The sequence below is a fragment of the Chanos chanos genome, chromosome 1 (genome assembly GCF_902362185.1).
Source record: "Chanos chanos chromosome 1, fChaCha1.1, whole genome shotgun sequence".
NCBI lineage: Eukaryota > Metazoa > Chordata > Actinopteri > Gonorynchiformes > Chanidae > Chanos > Chanos chanos.
The window spans coordinates 25215978-25237562 of record NC_044495.1 but is presented as its reverse complement, the minus strand read 5'-3'; the positions used below and the strand labels follow the sequence as shown (position 1 = coordinate 25237562).

The window sequence follows — 21585 nt, the reverse complement described above, 5'->3', positions numbered from 1 at the left end:
TGTGTGCGTGCGTGTGTGTGTGTGTGTGTGTGTGTGTGTGTGTGTGTGTGACTACGACATTACATGAGGTTGTGCTTTCATAACATGGATCCTTCTATTTCATGATCCCAATAATGCTCCAACTGCAGTGACTCAATGGGCATAAAACAGGATTAAAACCACTTGGGGACAATGTACTTATCTCTGATATCTCTGATAGCTTTTAGCCCAACACAAAAATTTTTTTGACAGTGAAGAATACATTCTTCAGGTCTTGCTGCAGACCTGAGATTAAGCAAATTGCATCTGTATTTTTGTTACGCGTTTAAATGGTTCTATGTTGAAGATAAGACCCTCTCTCTTGTTACAGAGAGAAAATGACTCACATAAAGTTACACATAGCTTCCAGGTCTCTTTTTTGATACTAGTAATGTTGTATTGCTGTGTAGTTTTGCAATGAAACCTACTGGAATGTCCTATATATTAAAGCTTGTTTGAAATTGTCTAAAGCATTAAGAGTACCTCATGCAACATATGCACCACATAAATAAAGACTGTGGACAAACAATGTACTATAGGAAGATAGAAAGATGAATGCGAAAGAGAAAGGCTTCTCTTTTCAGAGTTCAGCCAGTAATGAAGATGCAGTGCAGTCTAATGTTTTAGATTAAAGAGAACTCACTTAAATCCAGTCTCGCATAGGGTTTGCATGATAAGTAAATACGTTTAAATGTTAGCTGTTAGCTACAAGAATGATTAAATGTTCTAGTGTCTTCCCCTAAACTACATTTCTTTTCATTTTTAATATTTTGGGGTATTTGATAAATACAACGTGTTAATGGAGCATGGAGGACTATGCATATGGAACTGATTAATCTATTCATTTGATCGGCTAATTTTAGCTATTTATCTGCTAAAATTGTTATCCTTGACAGATTAAAATAAAAAAAAAAATAGCCTAAAGAAAAGATCTATTACAAAAGTTTTTTTGATTAATGAGTGATGGTTTTGCACAGATACTTCACCAAAGAGAGTAAGGACCATGTAGATTGTCTCGTTAGCACAACAGCTTCTGCTGTTTGAGTTTAAAATGGTCGTATGATTTAATATAACTATTTTCTGTTGAAACTGTACCAGGCATGCATCAACAGACAGAGATAGATCATTATCTGTGTGTTCTTGTACAAAAAACAAACAAACAAACAAAAAAAAACAACGAAGAAGAAAAAGAAGAAACATCACAGACTGCAAGTTCACTGAGCAATGTACAGATGTGGAAAGAGATTTGTTCATGGAAGAACTGGAGGTTTTGTCTAAATGTTGTCCTCTTCCGTACTTCTGGTTGACAGGACAAAGAAGAGAGAGACAGAAGCCAGTCATTGTAACCATATTATGTTATACTTGTTGTTTCCCCTTCTTTTTAGAACAACAACAAAAATCCTCCTGGTTGGGTGAAAACAAGAAAAAAAAGATGTGCAAATCCTATATCCAGAGGTGGAGATAAGGCAAATAGTTCTTGAAGTAGGGAACAGAGGTCAGCAAACAATCAATCTGTAGATCAGTAAAGCAACAAAAGCACACTTTATCTGTCCTTTTGGGTATGCAGAACTTATATCTCCAGTAGCAGGTCAGTTTGAGGGTTTATATAGGCCTTTACTAAAACATTGCTGATCACAGGCAGAACATCTCCATGATTATCACATCAAATTCAGTCTGTTTATAGAAGCACAGTGGATTAAAAGAGAAAAAAGATCACAAAACATGAAGACTGCAGTGAAAAGAACAAGAACCTTGCTCGCCAGATATTATCATGTTTGTGTGTTTCTATGTGTATATAGCAGGAGACAAGACCCCTATCACAGATGTTGTTTCTATAAACGGCAATTCACTTTTTTTGATTAGGGTTCACTGTCTCCACCATTGTGCAGCACTTTTCTGTGTAGTGTTTTTGCTTTTCACATAATTATCATGTCCACCCGTGGCCTGCTGTAGCATCTCATAGCCTTAATGAATGATCTGCTGGTATCTAACTCCATTCTCCTGAAGAAGATGCTTGAGTGCTGTGGAGAACATGCAGGTGAATGGAGAGACTGGAAGTTTAGGTCAGTGATGGAAGTGGTATGGTGTACGGTAACCTTTCCAGGGCTCAGGAGAAAGCTCTTGACAAGCTGGGAACAATCAGAGCCACTGCTGCTGCCATGGCAACAACAATCACTAAGTTCCATTCGCTCTCCTAGAGTCAAGAGAGAAACAGAGACAAGCACAAATGGACAGCGAGAGAGAAAGCCAGACAGACAGAGAGAGAGAGAGAGAGAGAGAACAAAGGCAAAAAGTTAGGCATACACTGCACTGAGGTATGATAACTGTACTTCAAAGCAACCAGGTTTGAATTTCATTCAGAACTGGACATACACCATACATCTTCCTTGACACATCCAGCCAAAGCATATTCCATATCTGTTATGTTCTTCATCTCTGTAAATGTCAATAGTGGCCCAGACTTAATGACACTTGAAATACCTAAATCCAGACCTTATGATATGGTGAGCTCGGACAGCATTCAAGCCAAGACTCACAATTTATCTCAGTGATGGCATAGATATTTAACCAGGCACCCGAGACACTTACAGTTTGGTATTCACAGTGATTTCTAAAAAAAAAAAAAAAAAACAAGCACTGTTGTAGCGACGTGGCTTGGATTCAACCATTTCTACTAAAGCAAAACCCTTAATCCTGTACATTATTGCAACAAACCAGCAGTTGCTGTCACAACCAACACCCAATTTAAGCAAACTGCATATTTTAAGGAGACACCTATCAACCCCAAAACAAAAGCAACCCATTGGCACATTCACACAGTTGAGGAGAAGAATGAAAACTGGATAGACAAGATGAAGCTACTCATAGCTCACTCCAGCAGAAAGGCACACAAACTCCAACGTATAACAACATTCATGTTTACCAGCAGAGGCTTGAATTGCTAAAAGCACTTTCAAAATATGTATGCATGTACACATACACACATTTACTCTCTCTCCCCCTTTCTCCCCTTTCTCTCTCTCTCTCTCTCTCTCTCTCTCTCTCACACACACACACACACACACACACACACATGCTCACACACACACACTTTACATTCAACCCCATACACAGTAAGCCAGGTTCATTATCCTTCATTCATCCATCGTCACACAGAGAAGACATTTCCCAGACACTCACTCACGCATGCGCACACGTGTGAATGCACACAAAGCAACCGGTGCCAATGCCTTACTCTTTCTCTTCAGGCATCTGGTGTGTGCTGGACAGAAGAGAATTTACATATCCTTTACACCTGCTCCCCGACTGTCATCATAATTTATACAATTTATCTCCCTCTGCAGATAACTGTGGGAGTGTGTACACAAATTTGTTTGGCTCTCTTTAGACTCTAAGGATGAGCGAGAGAAATATGCTTAACTCCTGCACTGTGTGTGAGGGCTGTGCTTGGCTCTCATAGACTACAGAGCAGAGAGGGGATGTTGAAATCGCAGTTGTGTCATGCATTTGGCTCTGACAGTAATCTCCATATTTCCTGGTGGAGGCTCGAGTATGACCACATGGCATCTGTGTTTTTTTCTCAACTCAGAGAAGCACACACTCCATTATACCTTAAACACTCACCCACTCTCTCTGATGCTACTATAAAATGCATAAAAAGGATAAAGTACTCTACAGGACATTTTGTTCAAAGTGTGAGTGCAAATGTATGAAGGCTTTATGGACGTTACGACCACAGAACTAGTAGACACAGCTGAAAAGAAACACACACAAAATCTGTCCATCTACAGAGCAGAGTGACCAACCCTTTTAGATGAATGATAGGAGTCTATGGATAACCTTTTACTTCACATCCCAGCACTGGATTCAAACTGGGGTCAGCCAATAACAGAACGGGTGAATGGGTGATTAGTGTAGTTATTCTTAAAATACTGAATCCCCTCAGATTCCACTAAATGTTTTTACAATGCTTCAAGACCGTTTGTTTATGTCCTTCAACTGGCAATCAGTGGTGGTGAAAGGCAAACATTTCTGTGCAACATAAATGTCCAACAAGTCACCTGGGAATGAATGACAAATGAAAGTCATTTGGATCAAAGCAGAAATTCAGCTTTGGAAGGGCTGCTCTGGCTAAGAGTTTACAGCAGAACAGCACAATGCTGACAGCCTCATCCATTTGCCTCCGTATCTTTGACATTCTCGGTCAGTGCAACTAAATGTGTGATTTCAATGGTGTTGACAGAGAGAAAAAAATGCTCTCTCCTTAAAGCTGCTACACAGGAATGTCAAGTTATTCTGTTCCTTTGTTAAATTTCTAGTATGACTCATCAAAATGATATTTGTGTGCGTGAAACAATGTGCACTTCCATAAAAGGTCCAAACATTTGAACACTCTCTCTTTGCATTGTAGGGAGATTTCATTCATAGTGCAGTTCATCCCTGTTTAGAGCCAAAAATGATGCTCTCATGGCCAATTTTTTTATTTGTTAGTTTATTTATTTGGATTCAATCAGAGACTTAAACCTGACTTAGTGGGCATAGACAAAGAAACTGCAAAATCATACCTTCTCCCTTTTAGGATGAGAGCTCCGACCAGCAGCACCAAATCAGCGCCAAAATTACAACCATTCCTATGAAGGGTATGGAGAGAACAGGGGGCTCAGACGGAGGAGTGAAGTTCTGAGGAAGAAACAAGGGATTGCAGAGATGGAGAAAGGAAGATGAGGAAATGGTGAGAGAGCGAAAAAAAAAGAAAAGGGTGTGAGAGAGAGCATGAAGGATAAAAAATATAAACAATCACACATGGACAGATAGGTACACATGTAGATCAACAGATAAATAAAACATGAGAAAGTAAAAGAGAAAAAGAATAAGTGGAATGAGTTGCAGATAAGGGACAGGCAGACAAAAGATGGACCAGGTGGAAAGATAGATCGGTCCATTTGACCCACGATAGATAGATAGATAGATAGATAGATAGATAGATAGACAGATAGATAGATAGATAGATAGATAGATAGATAGATAGATAGATAGATAGATAGATAGATAAGCAGGCAGTTTGATTATTTTAAAACATCAAATTTTTTCAGAATTTGATATTGCGTATTGTGTTGTGGGGAGCATGATTAAACAGTATATGATATATGTGCACATGGGTTAGAGTGCAACATAACAAAGCAATGGCAGGCCATAAGGGAGGGGGGAACAGAACATAAAATCTGAGATTAGAAACACACCAAAGATGGTTAAACACAAGATTGAGACCTTGTGATTTCACATCATCCTGCTTTGTCCACAGTCAGTCAAGGTCTCCATCTCGTCATTTAAAGATCTCTGCCCACACCGAATGGCGGCCCCACTCAAAATGATAGCAGCCTCCGGCAGAGGGACTCTGGGAGTTTGGAGCAACACCACAGTGTGGCTCAGGGTTAATCACAAAAATCTCTAACTATGAAGGACAGGTGAGACACATGTGACACAGTGGTCAAACTTGACTGTCCAATTCAAACTCTTTAGAGTGGCCAAAATTTTTTATTGAAAATTTGAGCTTTCAGAGCAATGCAGTAGTAATTTTGTCAGAGCAATTTTGTAGTAAAAATAACCTTATTGTCAGTGCACACTGGTACACAAGCTCAGGGAGACTGGAGAATCAATTTTCATTTTGATTACTCATACTTTTATAATGCAGACACTAAACAGAGAGCAGACAGAGGTTAGGACCTGTTAGAAATGCAGCACACACACACACAAAGACTTGTTGGCTTGACGCAGAAATAAAGGGTCCATGATTAATGTGTGTGAGGTGGTCAGCAAACCAAGCTGAGAGAGACACACACACACATAGTCAGCAGATGTGAATCAGGCTGTAGCTGCTTTAGTAAATGGAGTGGTCAGAACAGGAGGGGTTCTGACTGACACATAAAGCCACTGTGGCCATTAGCTGCATTTGCTGATATAAACATTAGTAATGTACAGACTGTGTTCATATGTAGACAGACAGACATATTGGACACTACAGTACAAAGATATTTTTCTTGTCACCACTCAAAGACAGTAAAATGTTTCTCTACATTGATCTCTTGATATACGAGGACTTTGAGACAGCTGAAAGTCAGGTTAGACGGCCCTTACATCACCCTGTGTACGTCAGCTTAGCTCCACTATACGCAATACCCATTGTCCTTGAAGGTACTGCAGTTACCGGGATACCTGGCACGGCCCCGTGAATCCAACAACCTCATCTTGAGTTTCCATTCTTTCCATTCCCCCTCACCTGGTCCTTCCTGCCAGAGAGCTTGTCCAGCTCCGCTCTACAGCGCTGAAGCTCTGCTTCCAGCTCCGCCCGCTCCTTCTGACTGCTCTCATAAAGTCCCTGTAGTTCCAGTAGCTCTCCCTTTAACCCCTCACACTGAGAAAGAAAGGGAGGGGAGGGTAAGGGATGAACAGAGTGTAAATAAGATAGTATTTAAAAAAAAAATACTGATGGGTGTATTTAGACTTCTATAGCCAAACCCTCTTTAATCCCAGCAAGAGAATGGAATCACAGCTGAGAAAAGTGTTCTAATATTTTTAAGGTGCGGCTGTACCAGTCTGTGCGGAAACCCTACATTTTATTTGAGAGACAGCAAGGTAACCCTCGTGCATTGATGTAACTACAGCTCATAATACCTTTATTTTACTCATAGCACATATAAACTATGATTAGGTAATAAAAAATGATAGCCTACAGGTAGATTATAAAACATTTCTACAGTGTTATTTATGAAGTACTAAAACAGAACTGGCTCCACAGACAGTAATTAAACAGACAGTGTGTCAACACAAATACAGAGCATCACAATCTACACAAAGCTTACAATATTGCATGTCAGTCTATGCACTGTAAGGTTTATGATGACAAAAACGGAACGGATGTATCCAGATGAGCACCTCTCTTTGGACTTGTGAGGCTCTCTCCTCAGCCTGTCTGAGCTGGTCTCTGAGAGAGAAGACCTCAGTGAAGTCTTCACTCCCTCCTGTGGGGCTAGCGGGTCTTCCCTCCAATGAGGTATTTTTTTGAATCCCAGCATTAATCAGCTGGCCAGTCTCCTCCTCTCTCTGGGCCATGGTCATGTAGCTTCCAACCTTTTGTTCCTCCAAACACTCTGCTCTTTCCTCCGTGTCCCCATCCTTCACACCACCCTCCTGCTCCTCTCTCAGAGCCATGTAGGGGTCAGAGGAGCTGTGAGTGAAAAAAGGGTTTGATTATGTTTGCAGATTTATTGCAGGAACAGACATAATACATTACATAAACTTTATGCATTAAGCATCAGAAATACACAGACCACCAGTCCCTCTATCAGAAATGGTCATACTGTTGGGCGTGTGGTAAGATATATGTAATCTATATGTTTAATCTATGTGTTTGTGTGTAGCAATGTCCTGCGAGTATAAGACTACGCCAGTGTCCCCTAATAATATGGTGAACAATCTTAATGTTTTTCTCTCTTACTAAGAACTTTATGACTGATGCTGTCTTAAGCATGTTAATGTATGTCTGTGATGTGTGAAATGTTTGTAAGAGAGCGCTAGGGCTTCACAAGCAATATATGGAAAAAACGAAGGACCAGTGGTAGACAGAGGTCAGTTACATAATCATTACAGCATGGCAAAAGAGTCAACTACTGGTTTTAACAAAAAGAGCTCCTCAAAGCTCTTCCACATACAGTGTTCTATGCTCCATCAGTATTAAAAGGTTATTTCAAGGGCTACTATATGAGTTCAAGTATAAATCAACTCAAGCCAAACACATTCCTGACACATTTCAAACACAGCAGTAAAGTACAGCCCCTCTGTGAGCTGATAACACATCTCTCAGTGTTTGAACATTACATGGAAAGTCTTGAACAACACTTTCCATCAAGGAATTTGTGCGAGCATACACGCACACACATGTACACACACATACACACACACACACACACACACACACACACAGGAAAGTAAAATAAAATGTAGATTCCTAAAGGATGAGATCACAGTGTTAATACGAGAGGGAGGATCTTGGGAAGACATTGTCAGATGAAAAATGAGACAGGGTCTGCAGGGCTCTATGTGTGTCACTGCCTGTTATTTCAGTTTACATGATCTTTAAATAACCTTAATGGACTGTTAACTCTGATAATGCTTACTTAAGCACATAGCCTAACTACTGAGGAGATGGTGATGAGTTTGAGTCAAATATGGGCTCTAATCTACTAACACTCTACCCACCATGTGTAAAGCAGCATGAATCAGAGGTTATTAAATATGTATAAACTTTTAGCATAACCAGGTATTATTCACTGAGGTATTCAGGAAAGTTTGACTATCGTTGTCATTTGACAGACAAACCAGGAAAGTGAGTTACTGATTAGATGATAGAGTGATAGACCGACTGGCCACTCACCTGGCTCTCTGTTGTTGTAACAGCTCCAGTTTTGCAGAGAGCTGTCTGTTGTCGTCCTTCAAACTCTGACACTCATCCATCAAAGCCTGACACTCCTCCTTCAGCTGGCCCACCTCACCTAAGACATCAGATAGCATATGCATAGAACATTAATTAGTTGTCTTGATAATGCAGAGCATAGAATGAACTACACAGAAAATGTTAGTCCTGGATCAGCTCTGCTTCTCACTCTCAATGTGTTATTTGAGGTTTAACCTTAATACCTGGACTCAGATCAGTGATTTGGGTCATTTGGGACAACTTTAACTGGTGCCAGCACTTGCCTTTAAACATCCTCTGAACCACTTTTTTTAAATGTTGTACTACAATGCACAGTCATCAACATGTTTTGTGACCCCAACACAGAGCCTCTGCTACCCCACACTGTCTCCCAAAAACCCAAACTGACCAGTCCACAATCAACCCCCCCCCCCCATCCCCCCATCCCCCCATCCCCCCATCCCCCCATCCCCCCACCCCCTTTATGTCCCTACCCACCGACTTCTATAATCCTGCTGTAATCTCAAAAATATAAACAGTTGCCATATCTCCCTGTCTGTGAATATGTGCTTATGTGTATATACATTACAACAGTGTTGAGTAGTTTGAAGGTTAACTTTTGAGAGTGTACACAAACACCCCTGCCTGTCTCCTCTTGTAATGCTCCCGCTTTATCACTCTTGATCCAGATCAGACTGAAACGTTTGAGTTTCACACTGTAACTGCAAAACAGTTGTCTAGCATACTGATCTGAGACCAGTACCTCCTCAAGAGCACATACCCCATAGCAGCCCAGAGGAATTAATGGTATGTTGTTTATGTTGAGGCTCTTTATATAGAAAAGTGCTAATGCTACTGAGGGTGAATAACTGGTCGTCTGAGCTCTGAGTGATTCAGCAGACTGACAGGTTGAACCATGACTCCAATAATATCTAAACCAATGTCCTGTTCTACAATGGCATGTATGGACTCCCACATATACACTTCAGCATTCTGGCCTGATAGTGGCAGTTATCTTACTAGCATGGCCTGGTACACACTCACTCAGGATTATCTGAAGTAGTCATGTCATTCATTAAGAAGAACATTTCCACATGAGCTAGTGCCATTTCGCTTTAAGGTCTATGTTTTAAATATTTATCTGTGTCAGACTCTGTCTGGGCAGATCTAGTGCCTCGTGAAGCCAAATTCACATTCAGCAGATGAATTTACAAATGAGCATAAAGATGACTAGTAGCATATTGAGCATTTCAATGTAAGAAAACTCATCTAGGAGCAGTTCCTGTCAGTCCATGTGATTCTATTCATTAGGATTCTGAAAGGTAAAAAAACTGATCTTAGAGCACTGAGAACTGTCACTACTCTTACTCGGAGAAATCTGAAAGATACAACCCTGACCTCACTATTTTCAGTAAATGAAGTGGGGAAAACAGCCTTCTGGATTCGCCCACGGGTATACATTAGGTCATGTAGCATGAGCCTGGCTTTCTACAAAGTCCAGCTGATGTGTAGTGACTGTTAACGTAAACAGCACAAAATGTGGCTCGGGGTGAAAGACTTTAGGAAAAAGTAACACCCATAGAGCCCAAGCCACAGAGGAGTTCACCAGAAACCCACAACATTCAAAACAAATGTGCAGTGATTTAATAATACACGCATATTTTATTTAACAGGTGTGGAGACTGTAAGTCTGTAAAAATGGGCCTATGTGATGTGCCTATGGCTCTGTGTGGAGGTGTGTTCTTTGTACATAACTCTGTGTGTGTGTCTGTGTGTGTATGTGTGTGTGTGTGTGTGTGTGTGTGTGTGTGTGTGTGTGTGTGTGTGTGTGTGTGTGTGTGCGCTGGCGCCTACATGCTCAATGACAGATTTATGACCAAAATAACTGGTATAGAGTACAATGTAATGCACTGTATGCTCAATATCCTTCAGTACCCTCTCTGTCTCTCTCTTGCTCTCTCTCTGATATTAAGCACATAATTTGTGTTTAATAAGAGTCACAAGGAGCAGAGAGCAAGAGGATCACCCACCATGACCAACCAATGGATGACTACAGTGCCTACAAGACAGACACACACACACACACACACACACACACACACACATTGAGATAGAGAGAAGAGGGGGCAGAGAGAAAGAGAGAGAGAGAGAGAGAGAGAGAGAGAGAGAGATCTGATGTCAGATCAGCTGTTATCTAGATCACATCTCACATGACACAATAATTACTTTGAGTTCATAGGGCTTAATTTCTAAAACTGTATTTTCTTGTAATTTGAGAAAGACTATATCTATAAAGCAATACCTATGTTTTGGACACATAGCTCTTTTGTGGAGCTTAAGGACTGAGTGTATGACACATACATTTCTATATCCAGCATATCCTAAGAGCAGCCTGTAAACAAGCACTCAGTCTCTCTTCAGAAGCTCATTAAATATCCATCCATCTTCACACATCCCTGTGTCTGAATCGGGTTCTGAATCAACACACAGCTTGTCTTACTTGATGTGTCTGAATGCTGTCAGCTAAACCAGACGTTACAGTTCCGCTCCTACAACCAAACCAATGACATGAGCAGTTATTAGAGTATCCACCTGACCTGTCTCCACATACCACAGCACAAAAACATCTGTCAAATCTAGCCTTGAAGACACAGTACATTAAACACTCACATCATGGTCATAATGACCTCACAAAAACAATTTGAGCTTGAGGTACAAAATCAAGAAGCAAGACTCTTTCCCTTGTTCATTAGGTATGTGAACAGCAAAAGGGGAAATTTCAGATCCTTTAGCTTCAAGTTCCAGCAGTCAGTGAAAAAACACCAACAGAGAAAATACCACATCATATATACCTAGAGACCTATAACACTATTCCCATGTCTCTCATACACAGACACACACACAGCTGTGCTGATAAAAAAAAAAAAAAAAAAAGTTCACACTGCCAATCAGCTACAGCTGCAGATTTGGTTCACATACTCTTTTACACTAGCTCACTGGAGCTGCTCTGTGAACTTTCTAGTAATTAGACATTATTTTGAGGCTTTGTTTCAGTGAAGAGATGACAGTTATTTAGGGCCCTCTCCGGAGCACCCTTACCTCAGCATAAAGAGAAGAGCCTTTTATGTCAACCCATGCTAAAGTGTTCAAAGCGTACAGGGATGACTGTTGAAGTCATGGTAGCAGCTGCACAGTTAGAGGGTCATAGTGGTGTATACTGTAATATGACAGTGTAATATGAGAGAGTTGTATCAGTGCTGCACCCTTGTGTAGTAAATCTGACTGTAATGAGGAATGTGATGTGTAATACGAGTATTATGGCGTTGAGTGATGCAATGTGACTAATAACATGTTTTAAAATCTAGCAGTGTTGAAATGAAGTGCTAGTAAATGTACTGAACTGTAACACAGTGCGAATTGTGTAGAACTGTACAGTTAACCATCTCTGCTATTGAAATTAATGTAATAATTCATCTTATTGCGTTAATAACTAGATACATATGCTGCCGTGATACAGAGTGACTTAATGGTGGTGTAACTGACTGTTTCCTGCAGACTGTGTCTCGCCCATGTTCTGGCTTTTCATGGCGATCTCGGCACGCAGCGTTGTAATCTCCAGCTCATACTCCTGTGTGGTGTCGCGCAGACGCTGCAGCTGAGCTCGCAGTCGACACAGCTCCTCCTGCAGGGTGGCTATATCGTTCTCGCGTTCGGCTGCGGCCTCCTCCGCAGCCTGCTGCAGCAACTGCACCTCTTCCTGTGCTGCTTGCAGCTCCTGCTGCGCCTCTGCAAGCTCACTCTCCTTCTCCTCCTCCAGACTGTCCAGCTCCTCCTGAACAGAGCGCAACTGAGCTACAGCAGGAGAACAAAGGAAAGGAGAGGAGTTCAGTTTGAGTGTGAGAGGGATACCGGAGCAGGACAAGTCATGAGAGGAACACACACATTGACAGGGAGGAGGTCTAGAAAGGTCCAAATAGCAAAGTTGTTTGTGTTAACCTGATTTTTCTGTCTCCAAAGAGACAAACTGCTGGCACCAGTCAGTAATATACCTCTATCTCTTTCTTTTTCCAATACTTAAATGTTGTCGAACGTAAAAGCCAACAGTTTACTATGTTATATTGTTATAATATTATCATAATACTATTTGAAGACACTCATTTATTTCACTGAGACTGTGCATGTGATTGTATCACAATAAGAGCAGGAAAAATTTCATTAAAATAACAATATTATCACTGATGTTGAACAGTGAAAAATGTCTAATAATAAATAACAGAGTAAAATAAACAAATGTGATGGTCGTAAGAGAGCATGTGTAGATTGCATTAGATGATTTGTGTCTATGAACCTTACACATCACCCAGCAGCTTCTCTGTGAAACAGAACAACGACAAAGCCCATGTGGAGTGTGTGTCTATTCTTCCACATGGCCTGACACTGATGGACACAGTAGCTCTGACACATACTTATGAAATGTTTGTCTTTACTGAACGATGCCCTGCCCTTTGTCCTCATGTTTAAGTGTGACGTCTCACATAGATTACATGTGGCTGTGGATGTGTGAGTGTAATGATTTATGTTGCCTGTAGTGGTATACCATATTTGGATAAGCTATTGCAGAATGTTCTTGGCTGTATTTATACAACTCGCAGGTTAATTCTATGGCTGTTTGTTCTGACTCAGTTGACAGTAAGTAGGACTGTGGCATTCCCAGATACCTTGTAGTCTCTGGATCTGCCTTGTGAAACTTTCTGCCTGGTGAGCACTGGCTAGTCGTTCATCCTCCAAAAGACCTGCAGAAAAGGGGGTGGTGGGGTTAAGAGATTGAATGAGAAAGTGTTGAAAAGCTGGGAACAACTAGACAGAGGATTAACAACCTGAAGAATGAGGGCATGTTGAGGGTAGGAGAATGGATGTACGTTTTCTTGTGTGCAGGTGTGAGTGTGTTTGTGTAATTGGTGTGAGAGTGTGTTCATGTGTAGGTGTGGAGTGATTCAGCAGAAAGACCAAAAAGGGAGAGGACAGCTGGCCCTCCAGACCCTGACAGCTGGGCAGGCATGATGGGAATTTCTCAGCAGTCACTGTCACTGCGAGGGACAACACTATTGTGCTACTCAGCTCTGATGTGCAACTGTTAGAGCAATCATGCCATGACACACTCTCTCTCTCTCTCTCTCTCTCTCTCTCTCTCTCTCTCTCTCTCTCTCTCTCTCTCTCTCTCTCTCTCGCCAAGGAAGGCACTCTCAGCCTTTCTCTTGTCCTTTTGTCTCTATCACACACACACACACACACACACATATACATATACACATATGTGTGTGTACACACCCTGTAACTCATGGAAGCTCTCCTCGTGTCGCTGGGACACCTCCCGTGCCTCGTCTAACTCCAGGAGCAACTGAAGCACCTGACCCCTCAGTTCCTCCAGCTCATCCTCTTCTTCAGTTCCTCCTCTTGGCTCATCAGCTTTCTCTCCTTTCACCTCCCTCTCTTCCTCCTGACCTTTCTCACCATTTCCCACCTCCAATTCCTTCTTGTTTTTCTCTTCATTTTCTTCCAGAGACTCCCTCTCTTTAGGTGTCAGCATATCCCCTATTCCTGGACGCTCTGCTTTCAGCTCACACATATCATCTGAGAGAGAGAGAGAGAGAGAGAGAGAGAGAGAGAGAGAGAGGGAGAGAATGTGAAATACAAATAAAAAAAAATATATGTTTTTTCCTATTTCATACTCCACATCTATATTTCATATTAAACTGAACTTTTGACTGTGATTTTATGAGCTGAGGTTAAGTTTTTGCAAAGCCACAATATTTACACAATGCCAATATTACAATGCATTTAGGACACATGGACACTAAATGCCATTTCGGGACCCTGATTTGACCCTGCCAGTCATCTCATTATCACAGCTGACATTTCCCTCCTCTCCACCTGTTGTCCTCAGTGGAAATCCACACAAACAAGTTCTCCATCCATCTCTGCAGGAGATCTCCTCACCTGCTGAAAGCACACATTCCCATCCTCTAACATCCTACTCTGACTGCACCACCACTAGACTGACCCTATGCCACTAAACACCAGAGACTCTTCTTTTACCCCCGCCACTCAAACTCAGCCTTATCGGCTGCCCACTGAGACCTTGTAAACACGTACACAGTGTCATGGGAACTTTTGTTTAATGCCTCCTGGCCAATGTCTCATACACACACATGCACGCACACACACACACACGCAGACACACACACACACACACACACGCATCCAACCCTTAACCATACAGCAGTCCTTGAAATAATGCACTTCCAAAGCAGTAAGGGTGCCATCTAGTGGAAGCAGAAAGTAATTGACTCTGACTTTTTTCATTCAGAAAAGTACATAAGAGACAGTAATCATATCAATCAAATCTTTCTGTTGTTAAAAGACTGACTTGCTGGGACTTATATGCAAATCCCATGTAAAAAATGTACAATGAGAAAGAAATGTGTAAATTAAAGTCTCTCTCTCCCTCTCCCTCTCCCTCTCTCTCTCTCTCTCTCCCTCTCCCCTCTCCCTCTCTCTCTCTCTCTCTCTCTCTCTCTCTCTCTCCCTCTCTCTCTCCCTCTCTCTCTCTCTCCCTCTCCCTCTCCCTCTCTCTCTGTGAATGTGTGTGTGTGGTGTGGTGTGCTAGAGAAAGAGAGAGAGAGAGAAAACACTCGACCTGCTGTCGCCTTCCCATTCCTGTCTGTCGTCATCACAGACCAGATTGAGCAGACAGCCACCTAAAAATAGAACCTCGCATCACCCCTCCTTCTCTATCTATCTCCCCTTACCCTCCTCTCCCTATCTCCCCTTCTCTCCCTGTTTGAATACATCTCTACACCTAATCCCTCTTTCCTACATACTCCTTCCCTCTGTCTCTGTCTACACTTCCTGTCTCATATTCTCCCAAAGTTGGAGTAAGGTTCTCTAAAACTGTGCTTTCAGTAAAAATATAAAATCTGATCACAGACATTAAATAGTCTTGAAAAAGCCAGGCACATAGCAATTAAAACACTGTTTTTAGCTGTTTTAATAGTGACGATGACATTTGTGGCAAATGTGGAGAGAACATTTGCAAACTGAAGAGACCAATAGAACAAACAGAGCAGCATAGTGTCTGAGTAGCTATGAATGGCACACGTTTGAAGATTTGAGGGTTTAAGGACACATAAGAGCCGGATAAGTGCAGTCTTATAACAGAGCATGTTGAACAGACTGCAGAAGAGTGAGCTGTTTTTGAGGTATGATCATCAGATAGGACAGTGCAGAAGAGTTTAAAAAACTGGAACAGTTTGAAAAGAAGGATAGAAAATGACAGAACGGAGGAACGAGGAGATGGACTGAACAGAAAAGAAAAGGTTACATGATAGATATGTAGCTTTAAATATTTATAAAAGGTATAATAATGGCCTAGGTAGTTTCAAATAAGACAATGCTGAGTGGACAATGTAGAGCAGTTTAAATAAGGTAACAATGCTGAGGGAGGAAGGATGGAGGAATGAGGGAATACTTGAAACAACAGGGGGAAAATGGTTAGAACTGATCTGTAGTTGTTAGACATGCATTGAAACTATAGTGACGTAATGACTGTGGTAACAGATGAATTGTTAACAAAGGCTGTTTCACAGATTGTTCATAGAGACATAATTAGTTTTGTACTTTTTTTTAGATGCAGGAGAATATGCATTCTTAAAATCCAGAGAAAGAATCATTAAGAATTTCTATGGAGCTGACTTTTTAAAAAAAACATTTGAAAGAGTAACAAGTTGGCTTTTTCACAACAATAACAAAATGATATAATTCTGAAGTATTGACACAGTCTCTCTACCCCCTCATTCCATCTCTCTATTCCTCTCTCCTTTTCTCTGGCAAAGCAGAGAGCTGAAACCAAACAGGCTTGCAAGAGTTGTTAAGTATAATACTTTGGTTGATGAGTAAGATTTCTGTTAGGCTCAAGTTGGCCTGTGTTACTCTGTATTTGATGTGGTTGTGTGATGTGTGTGGCGTTACTGTATTGTACTGTGTTGCTGTGTAGGCTGTGTTGTAAACTATATTGTTTTCTAATGTGTCTTATTGACTTCTGGGTTATGTTGCATGAGATTTTTGAAGGATATCTCTCAGTAAATGATGAGTGGAGTGAGATAAGGTAGGCCAGTGATGTGTATGGATCCCAATCTATTAATGTTTATTAAGCTGTGAATTACACTATGTGTGGTGTGTAGTGGAAGTCCCTTGACTTGCTTTGACATCACACACTGGCCTTGCTGAAGCAGGACAACAAACAGAAATAAACAAGGTCTCACCTTAATAGACCGTTGTCCCTTCTGATCCTCTTAGTCATCAGGCCTTTGGTGGATTACTGAAACCTGACTCTCACTGTGCCAGTCCAGGTGAATGATCGACACTAAAGCTTTACTGTGTGTTGTGTACTGAGACATTTTCATTTTCAATCAAAGAACAGTCACATAAGAAATATGAAATGTCAGTAGTACAAAATGATACAAAATGAAGTGTGTGCCACACGAACTCGCACACACACACACACACACACACACACACACACACACACACACACACACACACACACACACACACACACACTTCTTCCATGGCCTAAAGTACAAAGCTAGTATGATGTATTACTGATTGAACTTGCCAAGAAGATTATTACTTGTGGGTAACACACACATAGATGCAACTTCTTAACAACACTCACACACACACACAGAACAGTGTAGTCTAGATACAGCTTTGAATGCATAGGATTAGAGAGAGAATTGATGGTGTCCAGTGAATTGTGTGTCGACGTCTCTCCTACTCTTTATACTATATCCAGCAACAGATCATCACAGAGGCAGAGTCAGGATTCATTCCTTATCATTTCTTATGGTGTAGCACTCAAACACTCTAATAAGGATCATAAGAACCATTGAGGTGACAGTGACACCTAACTGCCAAAGCTACTACTCCTGCTACCTCAGAGAGAAATGAATTATGGTCAGATGATCATATGTAATCATCTCTTTCATTCTTTCAGCATCCAACGTGAATCTCAACATGAATGGAACGAGTGGTAGTCGTCTCACTGCATTCTCACTAACCTGGGCCCTGTCTGTGATAGATAATATTCTCTTTGGAAAATGTTGAACATTTACAATCACATCTAGTTTGTCCACACATTTCTTTAACGGGGTTACATTTGTACAGTACAAAGCAATTTGTGTTGCCTTGTTTTGATAGTAGACAGTAACTGTACTGATTAAGTTCTCGTGGACTGGTGTAGATATTAGGTGTGCACTCAGTCTAAGGAGATTAAAAACCGATGTGAAAGCTTGGGGCACAAATTGCACTGTAAAATTAGATTAGTCCCCCGGAAAAGTGATGACACACTTAAAGCCGGAATGAGGTTTATCTATCACTAATTGTTAAAGGATAGGGAGAGAATGTAATAGCTATCATGCTTTTTCCTTTATTAGACTATAACTGCAGGGTCAAAAATGCTCCCAATTCTGCAGATGAAGTAGAGTGTTGACATCAGAAAGATCTCTCACTAATTAAAGTCTAATGAATAAAGGTAGAGGGTTACAGGCGTTTTATCTCCATCAGGGACCATGTAATATTAACTCTAACTGGGAGAGCCAAAGAGGATTGCTCCCAAAGGTCAGATGGCAGGACAAATTCTATCCAATATACCTAAAAACTGCAGCAGCTCTTTGGTTGTATAATCAGACTTCACTGGAGCACTGACACGAGACAGCACTGGAGCTCACACACACACACACGCACACGCACACGCACACGCACGCACACACACACACACACACATACACACACACACACACACCTTAGTACCGAGTCAAACATCCCACAGGGCAGGATGTTTGTAACTGTATTATTGGCTGATGTTGATGGCAGGTAGCCAATGATGTTTCTTATACTAATAGTCTCTTCTTACATGAGGATTCAGCAATCACTACATTATCGTTTCCTCTGGCATGTCCTTCTGTCTTTCATTTTGTTCTCTTTTTGCTATGGCAACTACTGGTCTTTCATTCCACATCAAAGTCCATCATGCGTTCAACCAATCATAGCCGCTGCTGCCTGAGAATGAGGAGGGGTACACAGGATGAGTCACTGCTTCACAGTGCATCAGAGAGAAGCACATTTTAACCACTGGCACAAACTCTGTTACCCTCTCTCTGTCTCTGACACACATACACAGTTAAACCCATAGTTGATCAACATCCAAGAGGTGATACAAAAAGCTTTGTTTTTATAAGCCCTTTCTTACTGGCCTGCATTGGAAACACTTTATGTTTCCAATGCAGAAGACAGGTACACACAATCAATCAATCAATCAATCAATCAATCAATCAATCAGCCAGTGAGTCAGTCAGTGAGTCAGTCAGTCAGTCAGTCAGTCAGTCAGTCAATCAATCAGTCAATCAATCAATCAATCAATCAATCAATCAATCAATCAATCAATCAATCAATCAATCAGTCAGTTGGAGAAATGAAGCTGTCAAAGTGATATGCTTTTTAAGAGTCTAAATGCAAATTTACCATGTTACAGGGTCTGTTCTAACCAAGTCATTTTGTCTTATTTTGCTGCACTACTAATGCTGTGTTGTGTAAGGTGCTTCTAAAAACAGGGACAGACTGTGGCACCTCTGAGAGGACCCCACACTGAGCTGGTTTAAATGTGCCTCACCGTAAATAATGTTGGCAGTGGTGATGAAAATAGACAGAAATATGAGGGGTTGGGAAATGGAAGAAAATGACCTGTCTGTTTGAACTCATAGCACACACATACACACACACACACACACATACATATACACACACAAAAAAGACAGCAATCCAGAGTCTCTTCCTGCCCACAAGAGACGATACTGTCCAAACACATTAGAGCGTAATATGCTCGCTCCCTTCTTTTTACCTCTTTCTTGCTTTTTCTATCTCCTTCTGCTGTGAATCCACTTTCTACATCAGTGTATACTGGCAATACCATACAAACACACACTCCCACACTCACAATGCTCACCCACACTCTGAAAGTCTCTATGTAAGTAACGTTTTTTAAATGGTTTAATGATGGAACTGCTCATGGCGCTAAAACAATGGAGTAATCGGTGTGTGCGTGTGTGTGTGTGTGTCTGTCTGAAGCAGTGGAACAAAAACTGGCTGGGGACCACGTATGAGTGCTTGTGTGTGCAAGTGAGAAAGAAGGAAAAGTGTAAAAGAAACAAAGGAGTGGGTTAAGAAAGAGTGAGTGTTATTACTGCCGTATGCAGCTATGGTGAGTGTGTCATAATTTGCTATGTCATAATTTTGATCACCGCATTAAAGAGCAGAGAGGAGAGGAAAGGAGAGGAGAGGACAGAGAATGTGATGCAGGAATAATAAACACAGTGCCAAAAGAGACTGAGGAGGTGAAATTGTTTGAAATGTGAGGAACATACTAAAAAAAACAGACACCCCCTTAGCACCTATTCTTTTGTGCACTCCTTTCTCACTCCTCTCAAAATTCACTTCATACAATCCTTCTACAGGACACGGAGAGAGAGAGAGAGAGAGAGAGAGAGAGAGAGAGAGAGAGAGAGAGAGAGAGAGAGAGAGAGAGAGAGAGAAAAGGGGTGTCCAGAGATGGATGCAGTCTCACATTAGAGGAATATCCAAGAGCCGTCACAGGCTTGAAGAGCTTATTCTTTCAAGTCCATTTTGTCCTCCCTTTTCTTCACCTTTTATCTCATTAACATCTTCCCTGTCACTGCCATCCACTCCTCATCCCCACCTCTTTTCATTAACCTTTCTTTTCTACATGCTCTCTACTCTCCTTTCTCCTCCTCTATTTCCTCACCCTCTTCTTCTCTGTCTCAGTATAGATTAAATGTCCAGGCGGCTTACACACATCACTGCAGCACACAGATATCTCATCAAGGTTCACTAATATCTTAATATGAAAGAAAGAAAGAAAGAAAGAAAGAAAGAAAGAAAGAAAGAAAGAAAGAAAGAAAGAAAGAAAGAAAGAAAGAAGGAGAGAGAGAGGGGAAGGGAAAAAATGTATTACAAATATGTAATTTTTCTACAAAAACATCCTTTCTACCTCTTAATTGGAAAAAAAACCTAAGTTAACTTTTAATCCATAGGTCCACATTATATTCCATCGTTAGAATTGCTAATGGCACTGTAGACATTTAATAGGGCATAATCTTGCACTGACACTGTGGAATGTAGAATCCTTATTAAACATCACAAATCTGTGATTTACTGGGAAGAGTTATAATTGTTTAAAATTACCTAAGACTGAGTGTGAAATAAAACAGTGTGTGTGTGTGTGTGTGTGTGTGTGTGTGTGTGTGTGTGTGTGTGTGCGTGTGTGTGTGTTTGGGAGAGAGAAAGAGAAAGACGTATGTGTGTGAATGCGTGTCAGATTTCTGGTGCAGTGTAGAAGAGCATGTATTATTCATATCACCTCCATTCTGGCCTTCCTTTAAAAGCTGTGAAAGGAGAGATGTGAGAGAAGGAGAAAAAAAGAGAGGAAGAAAAGAAAGGAGAGGGAAGGACACAAGGAGATGTGATCACCATTGAGATTATAAATATCACTCACTTTTCCCGAAGAAGAAGACAACAGTTTATTTTCTGGCTTCGCTCATCCTGCTTTTTTCCCCCTCCATCATCCTAAAACTCTCTCTATGCGCATACAAGGACAAGGGTCTAGGGACGCAAAGGGGGAAAAAAAGTGTGTCTGACACACACACTTTGTTTCCGTGGTTACAGAGCCCCTCCAATCCCCTAAAGCTCTGGATGGAATCTTCACATCCCAATGAGTGTAGCACTCCAATTTCCCCAAACAAAACATGCCGGTTTATCCCAGAGTACTGCGGCTTGTCCAGTATTCTCATAATCAATAAAGAAAAAAAAAAAAAAAACACTACCATTAGATAAGTAATACTTCAAATAAGAAAAATAAGATAAACTTGCCTGGATACAAAACATTTTGAAAATTAATAATATTATCACTGGATATGACACATAACAGCTAGCTTGTGTTTCAGTAGAATATCATCTATGCTCAG

At 41.1% G+C, this 21585-nt stretch overlaps 1 protein-coding gene across 1 annotated transcript; it reads right to left on the bottom strand.

Moving 5' to 3' along the window:
* Nucleotides 1-1280: 1280 nt before the first annotated feature.
* On the bottom strand, nt 1281-14038 carry ccdc136b (coiled-coil domain containing 136b). Its single transcript, XM_030777142.1, has 9 exons — nt 14010-14038; nt 13817-13941; nt 13207-13281; nt 12032-12340; nt 8450-8567; nt 6952-7243; nt 6296-6430; nt 4584-4698; nt 1281-2212 (listed from the first exon to the last, which is right to left on the bottom strand). The coding sequence occupies exons 1-8, from the start codon at nt 14036-14038 to the stop codon at nt 4594-4596; spliced, it is 1188 nt and encodes a 395-aa protein (XP_030633002.1). The 3' UTR covers nt 1281-2212; nt 4584-4593.
* Nucleotides 14039-21585: the final 7547 nt, after the last annotated feature.